This window comes from Pogona vitticeps, chromosome 15 (assembly GCF_051106095.1).
Source record: "Pogona vitticeps strain Pit_001003342236 chromosome 15, PviZW2.1, whole genome shotgun sequence".
Taxonomy (NCBI): domain Eukaryota; kingdom Metazoa; phylum Chordata; class Lepidosauria; order Squamata; family Agamidae; genus Pogona; species Pogona vitticeps.
The window spans coordinates 8588815-8608903 of record NC_135797.1 but is presented as its reverse complement, the minus strand read 5'-3'; the positions used below and the strand labels follow the sequence as shown (position 1 = coordinate 8608903).

At 50.5% G+C, this 20089-nt stretch overlaps 1 protein-coding gene across 3 annotated transcripts; it reads left to right on the top strand.

Annotated features, from left to right (window-relative positions):
• The first annotated feature begins 1700 nt into the window (after positions 1-1700).
• Positions 1701-20089, top strand: LOC110071116 (inositol-trisphosphate 3-kinase B). Of its 3 annotated transcripts, none has more exons than XM_072983833.2 (8): positions 1701-1742; positions 6223-6777; positions 14275-14359; positions 15157-15370; positions 16511-16715; positions 16872-16973; positions 19288-19359; positions 19845-20089. In XM_072983833.2, the coding sequence occupies exons 2-8, from the start codon at positions 6346-6348 to the stop codon at positions 20082-20084; spliced, it is 1350 nt and encodes a 449-aa protein (XP_072839934.2). In that variant the 5' UTR covers positions 1701-1742; positions 6223-6345; the 3' UTR covers positions 20085-20089. The 3 variants fall into 3 exon arrangements, with proteins under 3 accessions (XP_072839934.2, XP_078238131.1, XP_078238132.1); XM_078382006.1 differs by lacking the exon at positions 1701-1742 and adding an exon at positions 11354-12885 and having other exon boundaries at positions 6643-6777; XM_078382005.1 differs by lacking the exon at positions 16872-16973.

The window sequence follows — 20089 nt, the reverse complement described above, 5'->3', positions numbered from 1 at the left end:
ACCAAAAAGGTCTGGATTATGCCCGGAGCACAAGGTTGGCTGGCTCACAATCTCCTGTACGTCATGTGTTGTTGTTGTTACCTGTAATCAAGTTGGAATTGACTGAAACAACTCTAAGAGGGCTTTCAAGGTAAGGAAGATATTTCAGAAATGGTTTATGCCATTATGTCCAAAAAACCCACAACCGCCTGTGTCAGTGGTCCCCAACCTTGGGCCTCCAGATGTTCTTGGACTTCAACTCCCAGAAATCCTGGCCAGCAGAGGTGGTGGTGAAGGCTTCTGGGAGATGTTGTCCAAGAACATCTGGAGGCCCAAGGTAGGGGTCCACTGGCCTGTATAACTCGTTCCTCCCGGGCCTCGTGGCCGAGAGTGGCCACCTTGAGAGAGGCAAGGAAGGACTCAACACGAAACTGGGCCTTCTCGGTGGTGGCCCCGTCGCTAGGGAACAAACCACCCTGGGGGGGCGCCAGGCCCTCTCCTTGCAAGTATTCAGAAAGTTAGTCAATGGAGAACTAAATGGCCGAGTATACTGCCTCAAGTGGGTAAGCACGTTGTGCCTTATCTGGAGTACTGTTTGTTGCTAATTGGATGGTATGAAATTCAATAAATAAACAGCAAAATAAACGTAATGACCAGAAAATAACTCGGACTAAACTGCCTCACCAGCAGTCCGAAACACAAGCTATATTGTTATCTGATCCCACCCTTTCTTTGCAGAAAAGGCTCACCAATTATGGGACCAAACCCTTATCAAGGTTAGCTCTTAACTTTGCCCAAATTTTTTTTTATCAGGCTGGGCATTACAGAGCTGGGTGTGTGTGCAGAAGAAACGGCCAGTTTCCTAAAATTCCCTGATGTTGGGAAAGTATGAAGGCAAGAGGAGAAGGAGAAGGCAGAGGATGAGATGGGCGGACAGGGTCACCGAAGCGACCAACATGAATGTGACCGAACTCCGGGAGGCAGTGGAAGACAGGAGGGCCTGGGGGGCTCTCTGGTCCATGGGGGGGGGGTCACGAAGAAGAGTCCGGCACGGCTAAACAACCACCTCCACCTCGTGGTGGGAGGCAAGCAGGCCTACTCGCTCCTCACTTCTGCTTGGGCAATGCTAAAAAATGTCCTCATACAAGGCCCCCTTTCCCCCCCCCCCTTTTAAGCAAAACTGAAGCCTCTCCAGCTGTTTCTCCGGGTCCCAGGCTTCTGAAGTGAGGCTTCTGGAGGCCCTCGAGAGACTGGGGATGATGGTGGTGGTGGTGGTGATGCTGTAGTTTGAAGAGGACAGCAGAGAGGGAGAGTTGATCTCTAAGGAAAGGACGACAACTTTTAGCCTTTCCTTCGAAACGCACAGAATCTTGAAATGAAGGGTTTTTAAAAGCTTTTAAACTGCCCGTCGGGTCATAATATTCTCAAGGCTTGCTTTCTTCAGAAGGGGGAGGAGGTGGAGAGCGAAGAGAAGGCGGCACTCTGCACATGGCAAGGGCGCTCTTCCCTTTCCTCCCCTTGAAGCGCAGCTCCCCCGGGATTTCCCCGCAGGAGGGTGCTGTCCCTCCGAGGTCCAGCAGGGGGCAGCACCAGACAAGGCTTTCTTCTCCCCCCCCCCCCTCGCTTCCCTTTCGGCCTCCCCCCCCCCCCCCCGAGATCCGCGCCGGTTGCGAGTCGCCTTCGGGGCGGCCAAGGATGTGGTTTGCAGCGCCCGGGAGTCCCCCCCCCCCCCCCGGCCAGGTAACCCAGTGCGGGTTTTCCAGGTGAGACGTTTGCTGGGGGGGGCGGAGGTGGTGGTGGGGGGCGAGAAGAGAGCCAGCAAAGCAGAGAAAGGGGTGGTTTTGCAGAAAGCAAGGGGAGGCTGAGATTCACACGGGGGGGGGGGGATGAGGAGGTGTTCTTCGAGGGGACTTTTTTGGGGGGGTCGAGCACAAAATAGGAGATTCGGGGGGGGTTTCCTGTCGGTTGCTGGACTGCCCAGCCCTGCTAGAGGAGGGAGGGAGGAAGCCGGAATGGATTGGGTTCCCCGTCTGTGTGTGTGTCTGGGGCGGGTTTGTTTTCCCCTCGCCGTCCTCTACTCGCAGGGTGACCTTGCTCTCCGCCCCCGCTTGGCTGTCACCGGGAGTCGGGACCTCTAGTTTGGAGGGTCCTTTTTTGGGGGGGGAGAAGGAGCGGAGAAAAGGCGCCCCCTGCTGCGGGCGGGGGTGTGAAGGTGCCCGGAGGGGGTTGCCGGGGGGGGGCTCTTCTCCCCTGACCTGACCGGGTTTGGGAGGGGGAACAGGGCCAAAGGGGGGGGTCCTCGAAGAAACTGCTTTCACGGCAGGGCGAAGAAGGCGGCCAAGAGCACCTCCGAGCACTTTGCTTCTTGTTGTGCCCCCACTTTTCTTCATGACCCCCCATGGACCAGAGAGCACGCCAGGCCCTCCTTGTCTTCCACCGCCTCCCGGATTTTGGTACCAAATTCATGTTGGTCGCTTCGATGACCCTGTCCAGCCATCTCGTCCCCTGTCGTTCCCCTTCTCCTCTTCACACTTCTCATCTGATGGCCAAAGGATTGGAGCCTCGGCTTCAGAATTCTGTGGCCGTCTGCTTTCTTTATGGTCCAGCTCTCACTTCCAAACAACACTACTGGAAAAACCATAGCTTTGACTATGCAGACCTTTCTTGGTAAGGTGAGGTCTCTGCTTTTTAAGATGCGCTCGATGTTTGTCATCGCTTTCCTCCCAAGAAGCAGACGTCTTTTAATTTCGTGGCTGCTGTCACCATCTGTAGTGATCATGGAGCACAAGAAAATAAAATCTGACACTGCCTCCATCTCTTCCCCTTCTATTTGCCAGGAGGTGATGGGACCAGTGGCCATGATCTTAGTTTTGTTGAGTTTCAGGCCGTTTTTTGCACTCTCCTCTTTCACCCTCATTACAAGGTTCTTTAATTCCTCCTCACTTTCTGCCATCAGAGTGGTATCATCTGCATATCAGAGGTTGTTGATATTTCTTCCAGCAATCTTAATTCCGGTTTGGGATTCCTCCAGTCCAGCCTTTGCATGATGTATTCTGCATATAAGTTAAATAAGCTGGGGGACAATATATACAGCCTTGCCGTACTCCTTTCCCAATTTTGAACCAATCAGTTGTTCCATATCCAGTTCTAACTGTTGCACCTGTCCCAAGTATAGATTTCTCAGGAGATAGACAAGGTGGTCAGGCACTCCCATTTCTTTAAGGACTTGCCATAGTTTGTTGCGGTCCACACAGTCAAAGGCTTTTGCGTAGTTAATCAAGCAAAAAATAGATGTTTTTCTGGAACTCTCTGGCTTTCTCCATAATCCAGCGCATGTTAGTTCCTCTGCCCTTTCGAAATCCTGCAGCGTGCTTTTTCCTCATCGCGAGCAGCGGCTGTTCTTGCCCTCATGAGATCAAAGGAAAGGATAGATACGGGTCTTTGAGGTTCCCAGACCTCCTGAGAAACCGGCCAGCCTCCAGGATGCTTTGGGTCTCAGAGCATCATCCTGCCACACTGTCTGGCTATGGATGGCTTCAGCGTGTCATTGTTCACCTTTAAATGACTTTTTCCAGCTCTCCCTAAAATCACTTCCTTGCCAAGACCAAACTGGCTGAGGGGATAGAGATGACCCAAGACTTCCGGCTGCCTGAGGCCAAGGACAAGCCCAGCGCCCTCCCATCCCCCGCTCCATGTACGGAAAGGGAGTCGGACCTCATTTCGAGGTGAGCAAAGGGATGGTGGCCCCAGTTGGAAAAAAGTGTCTCTTTTTTTGGAGGAGGGACTTTTCCAGTCCCCTGAAGGGTTGCCTGCCGAACATGCCCATCCCGGTCTTCCCGAAGAGGGGAGGGCGGACCCGGGGGGGGCTCCCCTGATGCCACCTTCCCAGGACCTGCTGCTTGGCTCCCTGATGGTGGGACCGACCCAGGACGGACAGGCCCATGGAGGAATCTTAACCTCTCTTTCCAAACCTTCTACAAGAGAGGGCTTCCTGCTGCTTCCTCGGAAAGGGTCTCTATCCCTGGAGGACTCTTGATTGTTTTGGAAGATTTGGAGAGTGCAGACGGTTGTGCCGTTCGTTCACTCTGCCCGACTGGCTCGCCTCATGCCCGGTGTCGCAGCCAGTTTTGGGCTCTGCTCGCAGTTGTCGTGCCCGCCTGCCCAGTGTGGGTTGGCCAAGCCCTCTTGGTCCCCTTGGGAGGGAGCGGGGGGGTGTCGGGGAGTCTGTCCGGGAGCGCCTTTTCCTGGGGCATGGCGTCCCCTTTTCGGGTTCGATCCGTTTGCCCTGTTTGCCCTTGGGACGCTCTTCTGCTGTGTAGGCGTCCTCTGAGGTCTTGCTCTGGGGCAAGATCAATCAATCAACCTTTATTTGCATTACCCATGTGCCATAGCTAGGTAAGTATAAACTCTACAAAGATGCAGAATCAACGCATCTGAGCCAAAATAACTGATGAATACATATGCATCGGATAACTATACCTACCAAAAGTATATAAGATTACTCCTTTAGAACCATAATTGAGCTAATTTTAATTGCTACTACTAAAAATTTGGCTATCTGTGGTGTTACTTGTTTATCTTGGTCTAGGAGAAGAAAAGATACACAGAATTCAGATGAACCTCCTTCTTGATTAACAAAGGGCAAATTAGCTCTTTGTACACTTCTCTGTAAAAAGGACAGAACAGTAAAATATAGGCAAGTGTTTCAACAACATGTGTGCAAGGACACACACGGTTTTGTAATGGGGTTCCTTTAATACAGCCCTGAAGTAGTGCTGAAGGGATAACCTTAGGTCTTGCACGTTAAAAGGCCCACCTGTATTTGGGAGTTGTCAGCATATACAAATATTGTGCCGTTATTTTTGGAGGGCTTATCCCAGAGTATTTGTACCAGGGACACAATTTAGTAGTAACCGACAAACTATTTTGGTGTTCAATAGAAACACTGTTAATCCAATGTTAATCCAACTTTATTTCTTATGCATGGGGGGGGGGGAGAGACAATTTAGAAACTGCTTTCTGGAAAAGTGCATCATTGCACTGATTTTTAAAAACATACTTTAAAAAAACACAAGGACATTAGGGTCAGTTCTTTGGATTATAGTTTTGATTTGTGCCTTGTAAATTGTGCTTCCTTTAGAAGAGGCACCCGGAGCAGGTAATCTGGGAGAGAACAAACGCAGGAAGTTGCTAATTAAAGTGTCTTCCTGCATTTTAAGGGCCAACGTCCGCAAGGTTTCTTTCCTCAGAATCCTCCACCCACTGTGTTATGGTATCTAGTATGGAGATAGTGGGAGGAAAAGAGGAAGCTCAAAGGCAAGATGGACGGACTCTCTGAAGGAAGCCCCAGGCTGGAGTTTGCAAGAGCTAAGCAGGGCCGAGGTTTCGCAGGATATTCTGGAGGCTGTTCGTTCATAAGGTTGCCACGATTCAGAGGCAACTTGGTGGCACAACAACAACATCAGCAAAACAACCATGGAGACGGTTGCTGACTGATGTCCACCATCTTGGACCCACTTTGGAAGACGCCATTTTGACCTCCTCTAAACTAGCCTACTGGCCTCATATGTGGTGGAGAATTGATTCTGTTGCCCCTGTGGAAACGAAATATAACTGCCAGTCTAGGGGCGCCATCTTGCCCTTTGCCTCAGGTAGCAAAATGACTGGGGGTGGCTCTCCATTTGGGACACAGCCGTTCTAGGAGGCCCTGGCACTTAAAACACTCTCTGGGTGGTTTTACATTGCCGCCCCGAACAAGCTGAGTACTTCTCTGCCACCGCTCCCAGACTTTGGAACTCCCTCCCACTGGAGGCCAGGTTGGTCCCATCTTTGCTGTCCTCCTGCAGGCAGGCAAAGACCTTCATCTTCAGTGGTCCTCTCAGACCACAAATGACTAGTGGTCTGAGAGGGGTTTTAAGTGGATTTTTGTGCTCTGTGGTTTTAAATGTGTTTGAATATTGATTTTAGTTACCATTTTTGTTTAATTTTTTTTTTAATTGTATACTTACTGTTTTAGCTTTTAAATATTGTTTAATGGTGCAAACTGCCTTGAGTCCCTTTGGAGAGAAAGGCGGCATAGAAATATTCTCAACAAACGAACAAACAAAATACTCAACCCCAGAAGCTTGAGCCAACCTTGAACCAAAACTCAGGTCGTGAGCAGAGTCTTCACTGCAGTGCTGCTGTTTAACTCCTGTGCCACAAGGCTCTGAAACGACCTCCCCTTTTTGCTTTTCTTCACAGCGTGCCTGAAGGAAGCAGGGACTGGACCGGGGTTAGGGTTACAACGGCTGATATTGCCTAAGAGAGTTGAGCCCAGGAGAGATTTCAGAGGGGGTCGAGCTGCCCCCCCCTGCTGAGGAACCCATGGAAGGTGGTAGCAGCCTGGAGTGGTCTTCTGCGAAAGCTCTCGTTCAGCCTCCAGAGCGGGAGCGATGGGACACCCTGGAGGCACCTCCCAAACCTCCTGAAGCGGAAGGATCAAGATCGGAAGCAAAAGGATCCGCGGAGAGGGGAGAAGGTGCCCCACGGCCCTCCCCGGGCACCTTCCCCAGCGACCCCTCGCCAGAAGCCCAGGGTTTCTCTTCCATCCCTGAGGGGGCCGTGTTGGGCTGCGCTCATCCGGGGGTGTCCCCAGTCCCTCTCAGGGGCAGCTGTGCTCCCGATCATCAACCTCCCGTCTCTGGTGCGTCTACCTGCTCCTCCCTGGCCGGGTCGTCCCAGGAGTCAGACGAGGTCTTTAGTGACACGGAGCAGAGCCCAACGTCGCCAGCAGAGAAGAAGCGGGTGCTGCGGAAGGTGAGTGGGGTGGGGGGGGCAGGAAGAAGGGGGTGCCTTGAGAGCAAACCCTCCACAGGGAGGGTCTTTCCCTTGGAAAAGGTCACGAGACCCTCGTCAGGATGTGCCGGAGCAGGGAAACATTCCTATTGCTTTCATTTTGGGGGCTTTCATTTCACGTTCTTTCAATAACGCCGAAAATACATCGTTCAGGTTCTTCTGTTTTGGTTTTCCCATTCTGCTTTCTGGTGCAAGAGCCACATAAGTGCTACAGAACCCTCAAAACCAGCCCAGAAAGTGCAGGGAGGAAACAGAAAGGCGATTGATTGTTCACTCCAAATGTAGACAACAACAATAGTAAATGAGCAAGAACAATCAGTCATCCACAGATGAATTTTAAAGTACATCATCCTTAGCAGTTCATCTGCAGGAAAGAGTACAAAAGAAAAAGAGAAATCTTACAGTCATGTGAAAAAGAAAGCACGCCCTCTTTAAATGATATGGTTTTATGGATCAGGACATAATAAAAATCAACTGGTCCTTAGCAAGTCTGAAAATTAGATAAACACAACCTCAGATGAACAACAACACATGGCATATTACACCGTGTCATGATTTGTTTAACAAAAATAAAGCCGAAATGGGAAATGCCATGTGTGAAAAACTATGTACACCTTTACTGCTTCCATAGAAATTAAGAGGCTAAGTAGCAGCGAAAGGCTGCTAACCAAATGCCCTGGAGTAATTGATCATCAGTAAGTGTGACCACCTTCATAAAAGCTGAAGTTTCTAGCAGTTTGCTGGTCTGGAGCATTCAGGTGTGTGTTACCACAATGCTGAGGAGAAAGGAATCAGCAGCGGTTGTTAAGAAGCAATTGTTGCTTTCCGTACATCTGGGAAGGATTGCAGGACGACTTACAAACAATTTAAATTTCATCATTCTATAGTGAGGAAGATTATTCACAAGTGGAAAACATTCAAGACGGTTGCCAGTTTTCCCAGAGATGGTAACTATCCAAGCAAATTCGCCCTGAAGTCAAACTGTACAAATGCTTGGAGAAATTGCAAAAAACCCAAGAGTTATATCTCAGACTCTACGGGCCTTGAGTAAAGTTTAAATGTTAAAGTTCATGACAGTACAATTAGAAAAAAACAGAATGTGTACAGTTTGTTAGGAAGGGTTGCCAGGAGAAAGCCTCTTCTCTCTAAAAAGAACATGGCAGCAGAGCATAGTTGTCTTCTAGACCACTGGTTCTTAACCTTGTGTTACTCAGGAGTTTTGGACTGCAACTCCCAGAAGCCTTCACCACCAACTGTGCTGGCTGGGGTTTCTGGGAGTTGCAGTTCAGAAACATCCAAGTAGCAAAGGTTAAGAACCACTGTTCTAGACAAACCACTTAGACGTCGGGAGCGGAGATGCTTGGCCATAATGCGCAGCACATTTGGCAAAAAACAAACACAGCATATCAGCACAAACATCTACCCACTCACTGTCAATCACGGTGGTGGAGGGGTGATGATTTGGGCTTGTTTTGCAGTCCCGGGACCTGGGCACTTTGCAGTCATGGAGTTGACCCTTTGTTCTAGAGTCTAATAAGAGGCCATCAATCCAACAGCTGAAGCTTGGCTGAAATTGGGTCATGGAGCAGGATCCCGAGCACGGAATGGCTGAAAAAGAAGAGAGGAGTCCAGTGAAAGTCCAGACCTCAATCCCTTTCGGCAGGACCTTAAGAGAGCTGTGTAGAAATAAGCAAATGTCTGCAAGCCTCCAATGAACTGAAGCAGCATTCTAAAGAAGAGTGGGCCCTAAATTGCCCCATAACGATGTGAGAGACTGATAAAAGTCATACAGGAAACAACTATTATTTCATGTTATTGCTGCTAAAAGTGGTTTACAGGCCATTGAATCATAAGATGTATTTAGTTTTCCCATACATGGCTTCTCCCTTTTGGCTTTATTTTTGTAAAATAAATCATGACATTGTGTCACGTGTTACTGTTCATCCGAGGTTGTATTTACATAATTTTCAGACCTGCTAAGGATCAGATGAGTTATATGATGTCCTGATATGTAAAACCATAAAATTCAAAAAAGGGGTACTTTCATTTTCACACGACTGTATAGACCAGTGGTTCTTAACGTGGGCGATAATGCCCCCCAGGGGGCGATTTCATTTTTCAGGGGGGCGGTAGAACGAAAAGGGGCAGTGTGGGGGCGCTGGAGCAGAAGGGGGCGGTAGGGGGGCGCTGGAGCAAGCCAAACCTGTTAAGATGGCTGCAGCCTTTTTACAGTGTGCATGAATATATATTTTCCTCCAATCTTAATTTAGTTTCAGAGTTTTCGTCTTGAAATTTTTAGTTCCTGCATTGTGGTTTGTTTTTATGCCCTTTTTATATTTCTTTTTGCTTCTTAAAATTCGCTTGCAACTAAATCATTAAATGTTACTTTTTGGGGGCATTTCATTTTCTTGGAATTGAATTTTGTTTTCAGGGGTCATTGGATTTAAGTGTCGTAAATAAATAAATAAATAAATAAATAAATAAATAAATAAATAAATAAATAAATAAATAAATAAATAAATAAGAAAGATATCACCGTGGGGAGGGGGGTGATGATAACTTCCTCAATGGCTCAAGGGGGCGTTTCTTTCAAAAGGGTTAAGAACCACTGGTATAGACCACTGATGGCGTGCAAAGCGGTTTACAGCAGCTAAATAAAACAATAACTCAACCACCCGACATTACATTTCTCAAAGCAAGCAATAAATACAAACCCCTAAATGATTGTGACACTGGGAACGCATGTAGAATAGTTGAGGAGAGGATGCTTTTGAATGTCTCTTGAAACAGGGCAAATCTGTCATACCTTGTGAAGAGATTCGTAGGGAGGAGGGGGGGCCCTAACAACCTTGTCCGGATGAGGCCATGACTGAGAAGGTAGGATTTCCGTGACAGTCTTCAAAATAAAACACATGCCATTCACTAAGGGCAATATGATCACACACACACACCCCAAAAAAACTTTCTAGAAAGAAGATTCTTGTGAATATGAACTTGTGAATATAAAGGTTGAATTTGAACAGGAAGAGAGGAAGCTGCATTCGGCCCAGAATGCGCATTTCGGTTAGTCTTGCCAGCCCCTTTCCTGGCTTTTACTGGCAAGGGAAGGACCTCCAAACCCCCAGAGACCCATCCGATGAGCAGAGAGCCCGTCTATATAGTGGCGTCCGTGCGTGCCAAAAGGCAGGGCAAGCGAAGACTTCGGTTTGCATAAAAACAGCTTTTCCTGATTTATATTACACGAACATTTGGGGGGGAAATATTTTTTATCCTAGTGTAGTACATTTTACTCCAGAAGGGGAGGTCTGTGACTACGCAACCAGCGTACCTGCCCACCTGTCTCTGTTCTGGCTAACTTTAGATGGATAATTTCAAACCTCTCCAACCCATGATCGGCTCTTTGGGGGATTCTTTCTCTTTAAAAAAGTCTTAGGCCTGTCACCTGCGGATCTCAACTCCGAATTAATACAATACAGACAATTATTTGCAGTTGGCTTCTTTCTCTTTTTTTCTTTAAGAAGGGTATGACTCAATAGACTTGAAAAGTTCATTTTGATGGACTACAAGTCCCATAATCCCCCAGCCAGCAAGGTACTGGGGAGGGTAGTTGAATGTCATCATGGCCACGGTTAGGATGTCTCTGTGCTGAGGATTGGTTGACTTCTGCCAGCTCTTCTTGGGGGGCTGAAGAGACAGACGGAGGCTCTCTGGACATGGCTGGAGGATGATTCAAGGAGAGGATGGGCCTGAATCCCAGGCTGACTTTTCACCCCATTTAAAATCTCTCTCTCTTTTTTGTTCACACAGTTGGACTTAAAATAGCTCCCCACATGAGCTTCCTGTCCTTTGCGCGTCTGAGAAGTGCAAGGAAGGGATCACCGTTTTCTTTTCATTTCATCCCAGCCCCCATGTTAACGACGGCTAGTAAAAATTTCAGCTCCCAGCTAGCTAAGAGAGTAACGTTTCTGTTTTATGCCCTATTCTGAAACTACGGTTGATGGGAATTTTTAAAAAACCTATAGCCTGTTTTACTTCTCTTCGTTGGCTATTTATGCCTTGGTTTCTCTGAGAAATTATAAGCAACACGTTTCCCAAACCGCTGCTGTTGTTGTTGTTCTTCTCTGCGGGCAAGTTGCCTCTGACTCCTGGCAACCCTATGAATGAGGAGGAATCTCCAAAATGCCCTGAACTCAACCCCCACCCCCCCACCCCCCCCACCCACGTTCAGCTCCTGTAAACTCAAGCCTGTGGCTTCTTCCATGGAGTCAATCCATCTTGTATTTGGGCTTCCTCTCCTCCTCCTGCCTTCAACTTTTCCTAGCATTATTGTCTTTTCTAGAGAATCTTGCCTTCTCATGATGTGAAAAAAAGCAATCATTGGGGGGGGGGGATTAGGATCGGGAGAAAATGTGATACAGAAAACTACTGCTATAGTTGCCTGGTAAATTTTGGACATCGCTGTTCAAAACCACAAATGCATCACTTAATTGACATTTATTTTCTCAATTCTTTTTTTTTTTTTTTTTGTTCTTCTCAGCATCCCATAGAAGCCTGCACCTTGGATATTGCACTCCATGGACTCTCCATGAAAACTCACAGTTAATTTTTTTAAAATTGGGGCCAGATCCATTAGAGAAGGGACACTGGATGAATTAAATTTACAAAAGGGTCTATTTCCTATACTATTCCCACCGGTTCGTTGGATCTGTTCTTGTTGCGATGAGCAGATAAATTAAAGCCGAAATGTTTGTAGATAGCACAAGATTTGGGGAGGGGGGGGTATATATTTCCTGCACATGGTTTTCAGGTGATGACTTCTGCTTATCCTGAGGGAAGAAGCTAGAAATGTATAGTTTGGACTTAACTTCTGTCTCTGCCCCTCACATGCTGACCCAGGGGAAAAAATTAAAATTGTGCCTTGTCATGTGTTGCTTGAAGGAACCTTCAGAGCATATACTGCTGCAATTTCCACTCCACGTGGCTTATTATATGTTAACCCTCATTGTTGCCGTGACAGTGGTTTCCACTTTGAAGTAGCTGTGGTTTTTTTTTTAATTGAGCGTGGATGGTTTCTCACCCACTCCTTGCGAGGCTTCCTGGTTCCCTCTGAGGTGAGAGGAAGAGGCAGCTGTTGGGGGGGGTGAGCTTTTTTCAGCCGAAGCTGTTTGCTGGGAGCTGTGTGTGTTGCCTCACTAGAGAAGCTGAAACAACAAAACTGAAGCTGTGATGCCTTGATCATCTCCTGAGAAGGCAAGGCTTGCCGGAAAGGACAACCACGTTGAAGAGCAGGAAAAGAGGACGACTGAAATGTGAGATGGATTGACTCCTTGAACGAAGCCATGGCCTCGTGCTAACAAGGGCTGTTAATTCATTAATTTATAGCAGAAGTCAGAAAGGGATCAAACAGCACACACAAAAAACAAAGAAAATGCAATGCAATGGATGAGGTGGGGCTTTGTCTGGTACACAAGACCCCTTACAAAATATCTGGTTCTGTTGGAGATGGGATGGGCTAGAACTGGTGTATTGGTATACTGGATCAGTCCAGCTACCTGTACGTTTGGACTCCCGTGAGCAGCCTGGCTAGGGGGGTGATCGCTGAAATGGCCCCACCGCCCCATTTTTCTCCTGGGAGCCTTGTTTGCCCTCGCTGCCAGGAGACCGAACGTCTTCCCAGGACACCCACGGCCGCCCTGAACACGCCACCCCCAGCGTATGGCAACCAAGAGGGCTGCCCAGGCCTTGGGCTTCGCGTCTCGCCAAGGCGTGTGCTTGTGCGCAAGGCAATTCAATCCTCTGCTGCTGGAGGAGGAAAACACTCGCAGGAAACGGTGCATTTGCCTTCTGACCGGCTAGGACGTTGCACACAGACCGGACGGCGGATGGGGGGGGGAAATGGCCCCCCTGGATTTGTTTTGCAGGGGCCTCCTTGCTACTTCTGCATCATCATCAGCTGCTCTTTTGACAGCAGACCGCGGCTGCAGCTGTGCCCTGGAACCTCCAGCATGCGCAGCAAGGTCGAGCTGTACCAGCAGCGCATGGCCAGTGGGAACAATAGTTTTGCAGGAGGTAGTGCCCAGAAAGGTTATTTTTTTTCCTTGGGACTGTAAGTTCCAGAGAAAGTAGGGAATTGGCTCTTTTTGTGTGTGTGTGTGTGTGTGTGTGTGTGTGAGAGAGAGAGAGAGAGAGAGAGAGAGAGAGAGAGAGAACGTACCTTTTTCAAGCTCTGGCAAGCTTGGGTCCTGCCTGCCCTCCCCCCCCCCCCCGTTGCTAAGCCTGTTGTTCCCTCCCCTTAACGCCTCCCCCCAATTTGGCAAAGCCTTTCCTTCCGCTTTTCAGCACCTCCTCTTGAGGCTTCTTGCATTTGAATTGCGGCTTCCCTTTCTTGTAGTGACAGAGGCTGGTGAATGGCCTGACAAAAGGGTTGCGAGGGGGAAGGGAAAGAGCCAGGCTGCCTCCTGGGCCCCTACCTCCAAAAAATAAAATGCACGTTTTTTGGGTGTGTGGCGCTCAGGGAGAAAGAAACCCCTCCTTTGGCGCCCCTCCTGCTCTCTCCGGACCCCAAGGCTCCGGTCCTCATGTACAAATCTGGAGCGGCTTTCCTTGGGGCCTCCTTATGGGGGGGGGCAGGCATCTCCTACTTTATAGAGGGTGATCCAGCTATATTACGATAAATCTGAGCTATTTAAACCTGAGGGGAGTTTGAAGACGAATTGCTCTGAGGATGGAGAGTCCCCTTTCCCAGCCAGCGAACGCTTCAAAATGTGGATCCTTTTGGCCTAAAACTCCTTGACTTTCCCCCAGTCAGGCTGGCCCGGGTTCTAGTCCGGGAAAGTAAATCTGCGGATTGGGTCCAGAGGGAGAGGAGAGGAAAGGGAGGGTTGCTCAGGAGAAAGCACGCACTCACTGGGGGCGCTTGTTCCCAAAGGATCTCGGGATTCGGAGCTGATATAGGCATCTGTCACAACCCAGAGGGGTTTTGGTGAAAGAAGGTATGAAATCAAAGAGAACAAAGCAAAACGCAGCTGCTGGGAGAGAGGATGGTGCAGAAAAAGGAGGCCACGTGGCCAGGCTGGACAGAAAGGCAGACCTTTGGCCTGTGGAGTAGAAGAGAAAAGGGCCGATCAGCGCAAAGCTCGCTCGCTCACTCGCTCGCTCGGTGCTCCCCTTTCAGCCCTGGGGAGGCCAGCCAGAATCCTGAACCCTAAAGACTGTACGTAGAACCCGGAAGCTGGCAGGGACCCCCAAGGATCATTTAGATCAACCTCTCCCTGTGGAAGACGCCCACAATTAAATCACCTCGGATTAGGAGCCATTTCACCTCTGTTCATTGTGTCTTTTAAAGTTTGGAATTACGAACTTTTGGGAAGGGGGGGCTGTGCTGCTTCTTCCATTGCAGCTGCTTCCCGCCCCCCCCCCCCAAATCTTCTAACCCTTCTGGTCCTGCTTTTCTCCTAGACCAAGTCCTGGAAGACTTTCTTCACGATGGTCCACTGGTCCCTGCGGAGACGCAGCTCTTGGGTGCAGCTGGCCGGCCACCAAGGTTCGAGTGCGAAACACCCGCCAAGAGATAGTGGGGCCTAGTGGGGCCAGGGCTTACGGGGCCCGCACACTGGGGCTGTTTTGGGTCACGGGATCAGTAGCATCATTTGCCCCCCACCCACCCCCCGCCCTTCCAGTCCACCGGAGCTAAGCTGCAGTTTTCAGCACAGCCTGCCTGGGTAGGAGGAATGGGGTGGATTTTGGCATCAAGGATCCACTGTTGTGCCCTATTTCTGTTGTAATGCAAAGTAGGTGGAGGGGCTTGGTCTTGAAAAGGCAATTAAGAGCTGTGGCTTTGCAAAAAGCATGCTCCTGGCAGCAAGACAGCTGCTGACGCTTCGTTGCCCAATGTAGTGGCCTGCCTTTTGCAGTGGCCTCTGGCTTGTGGGGGTCGTGGTAGAGGGACAGTGCTGGGATATCCCCATTTCTCACTATGGATGCCGGGATGGAACGCAGAGCTGGGACTTGGGGAGGAGGGGGAGCAGGAGAAGCCCCAGCCGTTTCCAGAGGAGCCCCGGGGGTGTGTGTGAGTTCTTGTCCTGCCTCTTTGGAGATCAGAAACTGGGGCCTCTTTCAAGCCACGGGGAGGGAACCCATCCCAAAGGACTTGCCTCTGAGCATGTACAGAGTGCATTTCCTTCTTCCCATCCAGCCACTGCTGGGCTTCCAGGCAAGGCTGAGCGGCTCTTCTCTTAGCAAGGGAGCCGAAGCTTGCCGTGGCCTCCCTTTCCCCGTGTGCTGGATGAGCCCCTTCCAACAGTCGGCCCCCCCTTCCCTTCCCTTCCCTTTCCTCCCCAGGTAATTTCAAGCCCAGTGAAAGGGGACAGATCCTGAAGAAGTTCAGCGCGGTGGAAGACACCTGTCTGGCCCAGCTGATGACCGACGCCCTGCGCCCCTTTGTGCCGGCCTACCACGGCGTGGTGGAGATGGGTGGGGAGCGCTATATCCAGATGGACGACTTGCTGCGCGGCCTCGACTTGCCCAGCATCATGGACTGCAAGATGGGCACAAGGTCAGGGCCTCATCCTGCCTTAGAGTGGAGGCTGGGCTCCCATTTCCCCCATAGCCCCGGCGAGGAGGTCCTTCGTCCCCTCCCCCTTTGGAGCTGAGCTGAAATCCTCACATTCGCTCTTGCGGGGCAGGGAGGATGATTCCCCCCCCCCCCCAGATACAATATGCTGTTGTGACTTCTCCTAGGTCCCAGGCTGAGTGGCTTTTGGCATGCCTTGCTCTTGAATGGGCAGTTAGAAGCCGTTAGCTTTACCAAATGCCTGCTCCTCGTTGAGCTGATAAAGGGCCACGGCTAGCTGGGTTCCGGCTGCCCACATTCTGGACTTTTCTGTGGGTTGCCTTGGTCTCCCCGTGCATTGTTTTGAGCCGCCAGTTTCACCACGAAATTTGGGTGTGCATCACTCTCAGCATCTCCTCCAGGGTGTGGGGGGGACTCTCCAACGCAGAAAAGGGCAGGTGTGCTCACTACTCACCTGAGTTCAAGGCAAGCAAGTAGAAACCAGGCAAGGTGGTTGGCAGAAAAAAGAGAAAAGCAGCCGAGGCATATGTTTTGCATCCGACCATGGCTATGTGGAGGGTTCCCATGTGAGTTAGTCCATCTTGCATTTGGCCTTCCTCTTTTCCCGCTCCCTTTCCCACCTTTCCCATCATGATGGTCTTTTCCAGAGAATCTTGCCTTCTCATGAGGTGCCCAAGGTTGGAGAGCCTCAGCTTCAACATTTTTCCTCCAGCGATAGTTAAGGTTGATTTTATCTAAGACCCCCTTGTCGGTCTTTCCGGCAGTCAAGGGCTTCCAGAGAGCTCTCCTCCAGCATTTCAAACAAATCAGTTGTTTTTTCTCCTGTCGTCTTTATTAACTTTCCAGCTTTCTCCACCCATACATAGTGATTTGAAATACGTACAGGAGTGTAGATGATCTTGGTCTTTATCTCGCACGACAAGGCTTGCCAAAATTTGGAAGGGAGTTGACAGCAGGGAATAGCAATAATGACAGCAGGAAGAAATGGGAAGGTGTCCCTCCATATATTGTACCACGTGCTCCTAACTGGGACACCTGGGAGTTTTGGGGGCCCGGCACTCCCCTCTTTAACAGCCTTTCCCTCTTGTTGCCCCTTCGGATGCCCTTCCCCCCCCCCTCCAGGACCTACCTGGAGGAGGAGCTGTGCAAGGCGCATCAGCGGCCAGTGGCGCGCCGGGACCTGTACCAGAAGATGGTCAAGGTGGACCCGCTGGCCCCCACGGCCCAGGAGCACTCCCAGGCCGCTGTCACCAAGCCCCGCTACATGCAGTGGCGGGAGGGGATCAGCTCCAGCGCCACCCTTGGCTTCCGCATCGAGGGCATCACGGTGAGTAGCCAGCCGGACAGGGGAGGAGAGGAGTCGGGCCGACGGACAGCCCCGTCTGAATCGCCTGCGCGCATTATGTGGCCCTCCCGCCCGCCCGGCGGCCTCCCGCGATCCCTCCGTATCTCTGAGCCTGGCCTCCCGACCTTCTCTTTGCAGATCGAGGGGGGAGCGGTGCAGCGGGACTTTAAAAGGACCCGGACGAAGGAGGACATTGTGGAGATCTTTATGATGTTCACCAAAAGCCGCGCGGACGTTCTGGTGAGCCCTGGAATCGAAGGGGAGAAGCGGGTCGAAATCCAGATCCCTAACGAGAACCAGGCCAGATCCTGTTGGCCTGCCCGGTGCGAAGACTGGAACGTTTGTTTTAAAAAATAGTCCATTAAGGCCACAGTGTTGGGCTTGCAAGAGCAGCGTAGAGCTGGTAATGGCAGGAATGATGATGGTCTTATGAAGGAGGGGCCTTGATGGCACGTAACAAGAGATCCTCACCTATCAAGTCCTGGACAGTTTGGGTCTGGGCTGTCGGAAGGATTGCTCCTCCCCACACTGGCCTTCCCAGTCCTTAAGCTCTTCCGAGGAAGGCCTCCTTGGGGTCCCAGGGCCTTCGCAGGGACATTTGATGGGATCCTGAGATGGGGCCTTCTTCGTGGCGGCTCCCAGGATGTGGCGTGCCCTCCCTTAGAGAAGATTCATGTTTGCACCCTCTCTTTTTATTCCTTCCACCAAGAGCGGAAGACTCACTTCTTCGGGCAGGCTTTTAATACCCATAACTTGAATGCTGGTTTTTAGCTAAGTCTGTTTTTAAAGGTTTTTAATCATTCCATGCATTTTTAATTATTATAGTTTGTTTGGGTTTGTTTCATGTGTAGTTTCTTGTGTCTTTATTTATTTTTAATCATGACCACCTTGAGTTCCCCTCATTGGGCGGCCTATAAATGAGAGATATAAATAAGAAATAAATAGGAAATCAAGAGACCTTTGGGTAGTGTGGGCGGCATATAAATTAAATAAATAAATAAATAAATAAATAAAGTGGTCATTGCTGATGTTGGGAAGAGTGGAATGCCATTCATTGGCTAAAATCCTGTTGTACAGTCACACAAAAGGCACAGCTTTTCAATGCAAATGCCATTAAGTTAAGAAGTCTCCAGCGTCATCTCTTGCATGGGGAATTGCGTGATATCTATGGAGATTGCTTAACTTTGCAGCAATTTTTGCATCTAAAAGTTTTGCCTTTTGCATAACTGCTCAACAGGATGCCAGCTGTGGTATTATTGTTATTTGCTATCTCAATTTCAACCAAGGGATTTATAAAGCATGACATGTTCAGTTATTACTGTCCCGTCCTCCATTTTTTCTCACTCTGTAAAGGACAAAAAGGCACATTTTGTCGTTGTTGAGGCTAACCTTCCCCCAGACCCTTGTGGGAACTTTTAACTGCAGTGTCAGGCTTTGTAGATTGTGATCCACTTCTTGAGACACAACATTTTCACGTGCCTGAAGAAGTGAGTTGTAATTCTTGAAAGCTGATCTTGTAAAAAAAATTGCCTTCAGGGTGCGCTGAGATTTGAACTGCTTTGTTTTGCTGTGCCTAGTGAAACAGGCTGATGCAGCCGTCTCTTTGAACTTCCCCAAACTGGGGGCTTCCAGCTGGGTTGGGCCTTCGGATCCTGCACTCTGATGGATTAGCCAGAGATGGTGGGGGTGTGGAAGGGAGTGGGGTCCAGAAACGGCCGGGTTGGGGAAAAGCTGTCTGAACGACCCAAATGAGGGTTTCCTCCCTGACCTTCATATCTCTTCCCACCTCCACCCCCACCAGCCTGTGTGCTGTTAGTTTTCCTTTCGGACATCATGGATTGTGTGTCTCCGGACTGGAAAAAGGCAGGTCGGTTTCAGCTTGAGAGCGAGGCAGGATTTGGTTACTCCATGTCAGTGGGGGCAGTGAATTGGTTCTGGCTTTTAGTCTGAACTTTAAAGGGGCCGGCCTGTTTCGGCAATAGCGTTCAGCACTGTGGAGAGCTCCTGTGGAGTTCGGACTAAAAGCCACAGGAGACGCACCACCTCGCTGACATCAGAGTCACAAGGCTCCACCACAGCAAGTAAAGTTAGTTAATGGGCCCCTACCCGCATTGTAGATGAGGTGGGCCCAGTGAGAACCACGTTGGTCCGAATGTAATGGCGATCCGCGTGCACAGCGTTTCCACAGAACGTACGGAGCACAATCCAGTTTAAAGTTTGCCTGGTCAGGAGTCAGCTTCTGTGTAGCAGGGTTGCAAACTTTCTCAGCCTTTAAATGCCACCATCCTGGGCCATCCCTCGGTGATCGGATTGGGGCAAGTTTAAGGGTTCAGCGGGGAATTTGTGGTTACTGAAATGTCTGTAGCTCCGGCCTAAAGGAAGCATTTAAAGTCTGGCCGGTTTCATTCCTTGTTCCTAGTCGGCGATCTCTCCCCCACCCCACCCCCCAGCCCTAGGGCAGGGTCTGCTCTAGCGAGGGGCACAGGCTGTGGCCACGTGTGTGTTTTAGGATGATGACGCCTCTCTGCTTCAACATTCGTCCTTGCCTTGGCAGAGCGCCTACCTTGCTCGCCTGGAGAGTATGCGTCAGGCTCTGGACGAGTCCACCTTCTTCAAGACCCACGAGGTAAGGCCTGCAGCCTCCCCCCTTCCCTCTCGGGGCAGACTGACGGGGAAGCGATGGAAAGCATCGGGTTCAGGGGCTGCGTTCCTTTCGCCCTAAGGAACGGCTTTCCCCAAAATGAAGGGCCCTTCAGGGTGGCGGGATGTGAACGCCAGCCATGGCCCACAGGAACTGGTTGTGGGTAATGGGAGCTGTAGTCCAAGAGCCTCTGGACAGACCCCATTTCCCTACCTGGGAACTACTGACATCCTCCCATCAGGTGGGAAGGCAGGCCTGTTGCTCGCTTGCAAGCTGTGCTATGGCGGCTAAACAGAGCAGCGTTGGCACCCAGGGGCAGCCGCCTCGCTGAGAACGGAGAGAAGTGCCAGGATAGCCTGTTGATGTTCTTGGAAAGTGTGTCTCTCACCGTGTCCCTGCTGCCTCCTCCATAGACGGCCCTCCGAGGGCTCTGCTCCTGAAGGCGCCTCTTCCTCTCCCTTCTCGACCAGGTGATTGGCAGTTCCCTCCTTTTCCTCCACGACCGGAAAGGCCAGGCCAGCATCTGGATGATTGACTTTGGCAAAACGCTGCCCACCCCGGGAGACGTCCGCCTCCACCACGACGTGGCCTGGGCCCAGGGCAACCACGAGGACGGCTACCTCGTTGGCCTGCAGCACCTCATCGACACGGTGGGGGCAACCCTGCATCGGGCAGCCCAAGGGCAAGAGTCGGCCCCTGCCCTGCCCTGAGCGGG

What these genes read in the sequence shown, in the direction of transcription:
- LOC110071116 (XM_072983833.2), top strand. Translation starts at nt 6,346, where the DNA reads ATGGAAGGTGGTAGCAGCCTGGAGTGGTCTTCTGCGAAAGCTCTCGTT. An exon ending in GACTGCAAGATGGGCACAAG is followed by an intron (nt 15,371 to 16,510) that starts GTCAGGGCCTCA and finishes CCCCCCCTCCAG; the next exon opens with GACCTACCTGGAGGAGGAGC. An exon ending in CCTTCTTCAAGACCCACGAG is followed by an intron (nt 19,360 to 19,844) that starts GTAAGGCCTGCA and finishes CTTCTCGACCAG; the next exon opens with GTGATTGGCAGTTCCCTCCT.